We start from the raw sequence: 10,874 nt of genomic DNA on the forward strand, positions 1-10,874 counted from the left end.
TCTTCTCTTGATTTTATATTGCGATTGGCAACTTTCCTAAATTAGGTGCGTTACTGCCACTGACCTCGTTCGTTTTTCAGTCACCCACTTGGGTATAACCAATGAGGAGATGGCACGTGGGTACCTGCTTCTATAAACCAATGAGGAGATGGGAGAGGCAGGACTTGCAGTGCGATCTGCATCAGAAATAGAACTGACTTCTATTTTAGCCCTTTGCTATGCAGACGCTCGTTGGCGCGCCCAAGCAGTGTGGGTGCAATAATTGAATATAGATTTCTAAATTCATTTGGTGTAGTCAGCCTGTTAGTCGTGATAATGCTTTAAATCCATCAATGCAAATAACTTGACAGTTTCGAAATCGAATACATGTGGATCACATTTTAGGGTTGAGGTATGATTCTGTGGAAGGCTTGGCAACAGAGTGCACCTGTTGCAGCATGCCCAGGCACAACTGGAGCTGTGCTTTATGGAGCGGGCACACCATAAATAAGCCTGTAGACTATATCAATAGGTTAAGGCTACAATATCCTTTCATAGTGTTTATATCAGTACAACAACATAGGTCTATCAGATTGCGGACGTTTTGGGGGCATAGGGCCTACCTTTTCTGGAGACACAGGATAATCAAGTTTCTGTTATGACATCACTTGTTTACAATATTAGTCAATATGCCTACTATGTCAAAAAGTGCGGGCAAAGAAGAAGAAAATGTGAGTAGGCCTAGGATAATGCTTTGTTCGTTCTTCATATTAATGTCGCTTCACATTTGTATAATTCTAAAGATGGATGAGGAAAGTCTATGAGATGAATATGTAGCCTACAGAATCAGTCATCATGTAGGCCTACGACAAATTTGTTATAGATATGAGCTTGATTCAACATTTTTCATGCAAAGTGAATTGGCAAAAGGTGGAATTATTGCAAACCAAGTGACAGGGATGGGGTCTACTATCAAAACCCCACGTCTAAAAAGTTTTGTCATGATTGTCTCTGTCTTTGTAGGGGTTACAGGAAGCCCCAGAGAGGACATTCCCTGTATTCTTCAGAGGAAAACTGGGGGCGAAGGTTAGTGTGATAGTATGACATTCCAAATGATCTGAGATCCTCAATTTCTTTCAAAGTAAATGTTACCTAATTATGTATTTTTAATGACTTCCTTCCCATTTCCAGTCCTAATTCCACAACCATTCCCACTGTAGTATCCATTGCCCTGACTTTGAGGTTTGTTAAAACACAATCCACAGCTCCATCAGGAGACCCCCGGGTTTGACCTGTTGGACCCCAACATGAGAGTCATAGATGTTAGTTATAACTGCCTCCACGACAAACACCTGAAGTGTTTTTTCCGCCATCCGGAAAGGAAGAAGCGGCTGGTGAAGCAAGGCCTCATCACCTCAAATGAGAAGGCATGGCAAACCTCCTTTTTCTTTCCAAAATCTAAAAGTGACACTTATATGGAACTGAGAAAATTGGACAGGTGTAAGCAATATGATGGCTAGGTGAAATGTTTGCCATTATGCTTAGTTTACACAAATCCAAATCTACAAGTGCATATGGTCATTGTTAGTGCAGGTTGTAAAAGAAAATGTGTTCTTAATGTCTTACCTGGTTAAATAAAGGCAAAATCAATCAATATTGGGGTAGGGGTTAGAGGTTGATTTGGGATTGGGTGTTTGTACCCATGAACTTCCTCTAAAAATGACCCTTTTGTGGCGCCTCCCTTTCAGGTGCTGTGTACGTGTAAGGAGTACAATCGCTACAGTGGCTACATCAAGTCAGTTCAGTTGCTGTGGGAGAAGCAGTGCTGTGCCCAGCAGGTTAGAGTGGTCTACTTTCTAGATGCACAATTATAAAAACACAAAGCTATATTGTAAGACATACCTTTCCATGCGTTTTATTTCACTGTGTATGTAACTTGCTGTCGCTCATGGATCGGGAAAGGGTTTTCTGATCACGTGACAAGACCAGGAAAAACTTGTGGAAGGCAAGGGTGCAAATTAATCTCTCTCTCTCTCTCTCTATCAGAAAAATCTTTTGAAGCAGTTCCTAGTCTTGCAGCAGCAAGGGGAGGTTCCGTCCCACATCTCACTGACGGATATTAGAGAGTGGCTCATTGCCAAGGGTAGAAACTACTTCAAGAACACGTGAGTGTTATTAGAATCTTTTACCCAAATGTGTTAAAAAAAACATAAGCAAAGGTGTGGAATCACGTTGACCTCCTATCTAGCAATAACTTAAGAAATAGATATGGTGGACAGTTTGAGTTGTAGAAAAATGAAGGTAAGTCATGTTTTATGTTCCCTTGTGTGTGAAGGTTTCAGAGTGAAATGGAAGAGGGGAAGAACCTTCACTTGGCCGAACTGGCTTGGGATGTGAAACGACGCCTCAGGCTTGAGGAGCTGGAAAGAGAAGTGTGCAGGGAGCTGCGCCTGGAGCGCCGAATTGGACAGGTAAGGATGGAACAGCGGCACTCCTAGGGCTGGTATCAACTCATAATTGTTTAAGCAGCAGTAGGACCTCAGTGTTTCTGTTGGTATCTTCATCCATTTGCCTCTCTCTCTCACCCGTCTCTCTTAGCCTGGTAGCCAGATGGGAGATTGGAGACCCCTGGGCATGGAGACACACACACCTCTGGTAATGGACTCTCCCTTCAGACACTCCACCTCCTCGATGGACACTCTTTCCAGTCAGATCTCGACTGAGAACCTAGAGGTTGCTAGGCTACATACTGCCAGACCACGCTCCGCCAGACCACCAACTGAAAGACCTAGCAGTGACTCTGATCACTCTGGAACCGTGTCTACTGTGATGACCTGCTCACCACATTCAGCTAGCCCGTCAGCGGTAGGTCATTTTGGTCATGAACATGTTCCCAGCTTTCACTCTTTGGGGGCTGTAGACATATTACTGCTTCCCTGTCTCCCATCTCCTGGGAAATCCATATCCAAGTACAGTGGCAAGAAAAAGTATGTGAACCCTTTGGAATTACCTGGACTTCTGTGTAAATTGGTCATAAAATGTTATCTGATCTTCATCTAAGTCACAACAATAGACAAACACAGTCTGCTTAAACTAATAACACACAAATAATTGTACTTTTTCATGTCTTTATTGAACACACCGTGTAAACATTCACAGTGCAGTGTGGGAAAAGTACACTCAGCAAAAAAATAAACCTCCCATTTTTAGGACCCTGTCTTTCAAAGATAATTCGTATAAATCCAAATAACTTCACAGATCTTCATTGTAAAGGGTATAAACACTGTTTCCCATGCTTGTTCAATGAACCATAAACAATGAATGAACATGCATCTGTGGAACGGTCGTTAAGACACTAACAGCTTACAGACGATAGGCAATTAAGGTCACAGTTATGAAAACTTAGGAAACTAAAGAGGCCTTTCTACTGACTCTGAAAAACACCAAAAGAAAGATGTCCAGGGTCCCTGCTCATCTGCGTGAACGTGCCTTAGTCATGCTGCAAGGAGGCATGAGGACTGCAGATGTGGCCAGGGCAATAAATTGCAATGTCCGTACTGTGAGACGCCTAAGACAGCGCTACAGGAAGACAAGACGGACAGCTGATCGTCCTCGCAGTGGCAGACCTCGTGTAACAACACCTGCACAGGATCGGTACATCTTTGCAGGACGGCCACTCCTAGGGAGAGTAGCAACAGTAGCAACTTGCAGTCATCTTTGCAGGACGGCCACTCCTAGGGAGAGTAGCAACAGTGCTGAACTTTCTCCATTTATCTACAGTTTGTGTGACCGTGGAGTGATGAACATCAAGGCTTTTAGAGATACTTTTGTAACCCTTTCCAGCTTTATGCAAGTCAACAATTCTTAATCTTGGGTCTTCTGAGATCTCTTTTGTTTGAGGCATGGTTCACATCAGACAATGCTTCTTGTGAATAGCAAACTCAAATTTTGTGAGTGTTTTTAGGGCAGGCAGCTCTAACCAACATCTCCAATCTCGTCTCAATGATTGTACTCCAGGTTAGCTGACTCCAATTAGCTTTTGGAGAAGTCATTAGCCTTGGGGTTCACATACTTTTTTCAACTTACACTGTGAATGTTTAAATGATGTGTTCAGTATAGACAAGAAAAATACAATCATTTGTGTGTTATTATTTTAAGCAGAATGTGTTAATCTGTTGTTGTGACTTAGATGAAGATTAAATCTAATTTTGTGACCAATTCACGCAGAAATTCAGATAATTCCAATAGGGTTCATATACTTTGTCTTGCCACTGTATTTGGATGATATGATGTAATATGCGTTTGCCACTTTGGTAAATGTAAAAAGTCTAGATGAGGAAGATGATTAAGTTGCAACAATGGAGACCACACATTTGATATAGAATAATTGCAACAACAAAAAATGAAAGGTTTACTTGTTATATTTACTTAAAAAATATTTTGGATATGGATTAACATGTGTTTTGATTTCCAACATACTGTAAATCTGAATCAATTGTGTTGATGTACCTTTCTGTGTTCATATATACAGATTACTGTTAGGGACTTGCTGCTCATGATTGGACACATAACAAGCTCAGTATTGGAGGAGGTTAATAGCATTCTGATCCCTGCCTTGGTTGACCTTATAAGGCTGAGAGCTTCAGAAAGTGCTGCAGAGAGTATGCTCCCCATCAGCAAAGACACCAACCAAGATTCAACCCAGGGCTCTGTCAGCTGTACCTCCTTACTCTCCAAAGTCAATGTGATCTGTCTCACTCAGAGTCTTGACAGTAGGTCCTCCCCAATCTCCATTGATGAACCAGTCACTGCTGTCCAGACTTGTTGTAGCAGCAGTTCTCTGTCCAGTGAGGAACGAGCACACTCTTCCTCCAGTCAGATCTCTACTAAGAACCTCCTGGCTACTAGGCCACGTTCTACCAGGCCCCAATCTGCCAAACCGCCACCTGCTAAACCACCAACTGCTAAACCACCATCTGATAAACCACCATCTGATAAACCGTCACCTGCTAAACCACAATCTGTCAAACCGCCAACTGCTAAACCACCATCTGATAAACCACCATCTGATAAACCGTCACCTGCTAAACCACCATCTGCTAAACCACCATCTGCTAAACCACCATCTGTTAAACTACCATCTGCTAAACCGTCACCTGCTAAACCACAATCTGTTAAACCGCCAACTGCTAAACCACCATCTGCTAAACCACCATCTGCTAAACCACCATCTGCTAAACCACCATCTGCTAAACCACCATCTGCTAAACTACCATCTGCTAAACCACAATCTGCTAAATTACAATCTGCTAAACCACCACCTGCTAAACTACAATCTGCAAAACTACAATCTGCTAAACCACCACCTGCTAAACCACCATCTGATAAACCGTCACCTGCTAAACCACCATCTGCTAAACTACGATCTGCTATACCACCACCTGCTAAACTACGATCTGCTATACCACCACCTGCTAAATTACAATCTGCTAAACCACCTACTGCCACTGACTACTCTGGAACCTTATCTGCTGTGGTAGGTCGTGGGCATGTCATCCCTGTCAAACTGACCTTGGCCCCTTTCTCCTCCTTACTCTCCAGCGAAGAGACCAACACCAACCTCCCCTCCAGCAGCCGCCCCTCCTCGTGCTCTATCAAGCTTTTAGACAGTAGGAGTCACATTCCTTGCTCCCTGGCTGTGAGCTCTATTTCAACTGTTCCTGGACATGACTCTAGCAGCAGCCCTGTGCGGGAGAATCAATTTGCTACTGAGGTCTCGTCGATCTGCCTCAGCCAAGATAGAAATGGCCAAGGAGGGAGTGTGACACCTCCAGCCCCTTTGGATGTTTCCCTCCCCTCCATTATTGAGCAGGCTGGCGAGCTTGTATGTTCCGTCATCTCCAAGTCTTTAGCAATTGTGGAGGCGCGGTCAAGTGTGAATGGTGAGAAGGGCTCTCCGTCTCCCACCACAGTCTCCCATTCTCCTACAAGGGTGTTTGTCAGCCACTTAAGGAGTAGCCCACTAGGTGAGGACCTTGTAGATTCAACACTTGCGGATGTTATCTCTGTCCTGAAAATGGAGGGAATTCTTTCCTCCTCTCCGACTTTGGAGGAGGAGCTGCTTGATCTCTCCTCCAGTTGTTCTTCATCATCCAGCGAAACACTGCAATGTGTGTCTGTTGGCCCTCTTGGCGGTGGGTCGGAGACGTCCTTCAAACTTCTTGGGGGTCGTACTCTGAGTATCGCCACCCCAACGGCCCATGTTATCACAGAGGACTTAGAAGTCTACAGTGATGAGATCATTGACGAAATCCTTATTATAATGAGGACCAAAAAAGATGATGACAGTGGAAGTGACGTCTCTGGTGCATCAACACCATGCAGCACACCAGCACCACAGAGCCGGTCCTCTTCTGCACTGAGGGGAGTGCTTCCCCATGACAGGAGGATACTCAGCACAACACTGCTTGGAATCCAGAACACACTAGACAGTGAGAACCTCTCAGGGGAGTGCTCCATCTCACCACAGGACAATGCCAGAGTCCTGGAGATGATAAAGTTGCTGCAGAGGCGCCTTGAAGGGACACCCTCAGAGTCCTCCATCCATATCACAGATGTGGCTTCACCCTTGGGCTTTCCTCTCCCTGTATCTCTCCATGCTGTTCAGTCGTGTGTATTTGCCACTGACAAAGACCTGAAGGCAGAAAGAGTGAAGGGAGTCTTTGAAAGCCTGAGATCCCAGTTTATGAGCTACTCCATCAAGCCTGTGAGTAACATCATTACCAGGGCAACAACAAAGATGGCTGCCTCCAATCAGGTTAGTTTAGAGACACTCCAGGCAGCATCAGCAAAATCATCTGCTGTGGCTCAGAACCTTATTAGTTCGGTTTTATTTCAAGTTGCCAAGGTGTCCTGCTCTGATGACTTAGAGGGTCTGGGTGATCATCTCAGATGCCCCTCAACTTTGACCAGAGTTCTGACACCTTTGACCTCAGAGAAAGCTACACTGACACCTGCTGTTCTGAAGATCAGAAGGGAGATGTGTAAGGAAGTGGCCACCGAACTCCAGAGTTTCTTGATCAAGGAATCCCTTACTGGTACCCAGACACCATCCAATGGACATGTTTGCACTTCTGGTTCTGCCCCAAGGGAAGCTGTGCGGGACATCCTGAGGAAAACCAAAGAGGAGGCTTCCAACAAAAGCCTGAATAATATTTTCTCTGTTAATTTGGATGAGCGGCTCACAGACTCCATTGCAGATGCCTTATATCCAAAGCTGCATGACACATTGGAGTCCAAGAGAGAGCTGCAGGCTTCTTATTACAGCTCCCAGATCAGCTGCAGCCTCAGCCCCTTCGAAGTTGAGAGCAGCCTAGAGCTCCAGGAGTTCACTGACCCACTATCTGAGTCAGTATTGTGTCTCCTGGATAGGACATTTGGAGATAAAGCTCAGAACTTAAAGACAGGCGGGGGTGTTTTACAATATGTCACAGACCCAACCTATAAGAAGCTTTTGATTGGACCCCACACCAACGACGTCAATGTGGTTGTGCACACGATTGCAGTAGAGGAGTTGCCTGTTGAGGGTTGTATTGCGCAAAGTGAGGCCATTCATGGCCTTCACAAGAAGCAAGAGTTACCTTCCAGTGGCAGAGGGAATGAGACTCAGAGCCCTACTAATTGCCTGCTGGAGGGTGTAGTGGGCAAACTGGTACGGAAGATGCTATTTCAGGGCCTTGACGTCCCTGAGGTACCCATGAACGACAGCCGCTCTGAGAGCTTTAAGCTACAGTATGAACTGGTTGCGAAGCTTTGTCCTCTGATGGTAAGGACAATCATGGCTACAACCATAGCCAATCAACCACCTACTATTCAAGAAGCAGTGATGTCATCCGAGAACATCCATGTGAAAGAGCTGTGTGAGGCAGGTATCAAACCTCTCAAAGAGAACCATGTACCCAATGACTCTGAGACAAACATCATGGTCAGAAGGGCTTTGAGTGAAATTGAATCCTGTATGATTGAGAACTCCGACAAGGACTCTCCCAGTCTACATTCCACACCAGAGGTGGTTGTAGACCTGATCACCAAGCTGCTTCATGGGTATGAGCTTGACTCAGAGGACTTTGCATCACCTGTGTCATCCCCAACCACCACTCTCTCTGATGTGGCAATGGACATGGTGGTTTCTGTCCTTCGGGACATGTCCGATTCCCCAGACGTTCCCTCAGCATTGGAAATGACCAAGGATCTCAAGACGCCGTACTCCCGCCCCTCAAGTGCAAGGATTGTAAGTGCCCTCTGCAGAGAGCTGGAGGAGCACATGGGCTCTCCTGATGCTTTGAGGCGAGCTTTGAGCCGCGGCAGCGGGGAGATGACAACAGCCATTGCGAGTGCAGTCACCAGGGAAGTCAACCGTCTGGGTTCAATCGTACCCAAAGTCTCTGTCCGGCCGCTCTCCTCAGACATCTGCCTAAGGACAGACCAGGACAAGGTCATGGTTAAGAGCCGATGTGGCTCGGCTGAGGTGAAGGCATCCCAACCGGTGTATATTATTGTTCACGTAGAGGCGGTGATGGATATCATTGTCCGGCTGCGGTCTCTGATTGTTCCTCGGACCCAGGATAAACTGGCCAGCTGGACCCTAGTTGAGGATGTGACCAACAAGCTGTCCAGTGCTCTGTGGGTGAGGGTGACTAACAGGTGGAGGGAAGCAAATGTCTGCCTGAAGGCAACAGACATCTTTCAGCTGGTGCTGTCTGTGCATAGAAAGTTGATGCAACGCTATGGCACAGAGGAAGCCCTACAGAAGATACTGTGCCACAAGGCACCCAAGCTGCACAAGGACATTGTCTGTCTTGTCACGAACGCAATTATGGATGCACCATCCAAACTTCAAGGCACCAAAAATCTGGAATCTACACTCAACTTGAAAGAATTGACAGCCTTGTTTAATGAAATGACAACCCATCAATCTTTGAATAAGAAAGCTGAGCAGAACAGCATCAAGACTGAGATTGAACAACCGGAGTGGTCCACTGTGGAACAAGTGACATCCGGTTCCAGCAGCTTCATTAGGGAGCTTATATTAGAAGAAGTCCTGATGAAGCTTGTCAAGAAGATATGCCGTATGCCAAAAAGGACCAACAAACATCAGCGCATCCAGATCAGTGATCTGGTGACTGAGCTGATCCGATTGTTCGATGATGAGGTGGCCAAATATCTGATTGAGGAAATGGGAAGCCAGCAAAAAAGTTTCAATTCTAAGATGACATCGAAGCTGGCAGATGCCATCTACACTGACCTTGGGAAGGTCAAGCGTTTGAAACGCTCCTTGAAAATTGACGATTTATTTGAGGATCAGGAGATGCTTTCCATTGTCTCTGTCATTGTTTCCCACAAGCTACTGGCCATCTTGAAACCCTCAGTGCCCAGCGAGACCTCAGACCTTGAAGACTCATGCAGTGATGATGTGGAGGATGCGGAATCTGAGGGGGTGCATTATGCCACCGGCAGAAAGGTAAGACAAGCTCAGATTACTCTTCAATGGTCATTGGTTGTGCTTTTTGATATCGGCACCAGTAAATATAGTTGTATAATTATAGGAATATGTAAAGGAAGTGAAATTGATGTTTAATTGTGCATCCTTGAATTCTGATCACAGTCCAAGAGGAGCATTGTCCTTAAAGACACTACAGACCAGCCAGATATGTACATTGCTGTGGATTCTCCACCTATGAGTGAGTATTCCTGGGGGGAAATGTTCTTATGGGACAATTATATATAAAGAAGTAATCAATTATTGTTTTATCAGATAATTGTCCATCTGAAATTCTTACATATTTTCATCTTCTTGCCAGTTAAATTATCCAAGATGAGGAAAGGCATCCGGGGCTTCTTCTGGGGAGTCCAGAAGGCCTGGAAACGCTTGGTCACCTGCAAGTCCTCTGGGTCCTCTGATGGGTAGCCTGGATGACGTGCAGCCCATGTCAGTTGCTTTTGCCAGGCTACATCTGAGGAGAACACCACAACTGGCCTCAATACAACATTTGTATTTTTGTTGTTCATTTCTGTTTTCATTTTGATTCCCCTAATGCTGCTATATTTGAACCAGGCTGTCAGTGGACTAGCTTACCATTAGTTTATACTCCTTAAGGAAGATCCACTATAGGCTACTCAACACCAGAATTCCATCTGGGTCTTTTAATCCTTTATTAGCTCCCACTCCTGTAACTAGGAATGTGAGCTTCTAAATGTCATTCAGACATCTACAGCTTCTCCTGTGATTAGGAAGATAAGATAAGAAGCCCAACCAATTGACTAGATGTGCTGTACATCTGATGCCCTCTCCCTATTCTAATCATTGATCCACGTCCATTGCAGCCTCTAAATTTGATGTAGATATTTAGCTTAAATTAAAAAATGACAAGGAGGGTAGGCCGACAGCAGCTACTACTCTTACGATAGGAAAGTGGTGCTAAACTTTTTGGGCTTTGAGGAACTATGTATTTTATTTTTCAATCACTTTTTTTATGGTACTTTTTAATAGTTGTTTTAATAAACCATTTGTATTGCAGATTTTGATTAATATTGTATCTTTTATAATTTTAATTTAGGTATTCATTTGATGACATGGGACTAAAGCGTAGTTTATACCCTACATACATACACAATAACTTCAAGCAGCTACACAAAAAACACTCTACACAAGAACGCAGGATCAGCATTTAGTGAAGCGTTCTTGTGTTGCACACGAGGGGTATGAACTAGGCTTAGTCATTTTATGACTTCTATACGGGTATATAATGGTATCCATAGTGCAGTATTAAGATATTCATTATGGAGCTTTATATTATAGTAGAAATAATGTAAATGAATAAAAGTGAATTGATGTA

At 44.6% G+C, this 10,874-nt stretch overlaps 1 protein-coding gene across 1 annotated transcript; it reads left to right on the forward strand.

Annotated features, from left to right (window-relative positions):
* Window positions 1–659: 659 nt before the first annotated feature.
* Window positions 660–10,874, forward strand: LOC129846485 (uncharacterized). The gene is made up of 9 exons (XM_055914434.1): window positions 660–1,065; window positions 1,245–1,406; window positions 1,728–1,817; window positions 2,026–2,144; window positions 2,315–2,450; window positions 2,578–2,844; window positions 4,511–9,499; window positions 9,644–9,719; window positions 9,840–10,874. The coding sequence occupies exons 2-9, from the start codon at window positions 1,287–1,289 to the stop codon at window positions 9,944–9,946; spliced, it is 5,904 nt and encodes a 1,967-aa protein (XP_055770409.1). The 5' UTR covers window positions 660–1,065; window positions 1,245–1,286; the 3' UTR covers window positions 9,947–10,874.

The sequence above is a fragment of the Salvelinus fontinalis genome, unplaced genomic scaffold (assembly GCF_029448725.1).
Source record: "Salvelinus fontinalis isolate EN_2023a unplaced genomic scaffold, ASM2944872v1 scaffold_0567, whole genome shotgun sequence".
In the NCBI taxonomy this organism is placed as follows: Eukaryota; Metazoa; Chordata; class Actinopteri; order Salmoniformes; family Salmonidae; genus Salvelinus; species Salvelinus fontinalis.

What these genes read in the sequence shown, in the direction of transcription:
- LOC129846485 (XM_055914434.1), top strand. Translation starts at nt 1,287, where the DNA reads ATGAGAGTCATAGATGTTAGTTATAACTGCCTCCACGACAAACACCTG. An exon ending in AGAAACTACTTCAAGAACAC is followed by an intron (nt 2,145 to 2,314) that starts GTGAGTGTTATT and finishes TTGTGTGTGAAG; the next exon opens with GTTTCAGAGTGAAATGGAAG. An exon ending in ATTCAGCTAGCCCGTCAGCG is followed by an intron (nt 2,845 to 4,510) that starts GTAGGTCATTTT and finishes TCATATATACAG; the next exon opens with ATTACTGTTAGGGACTTGCT.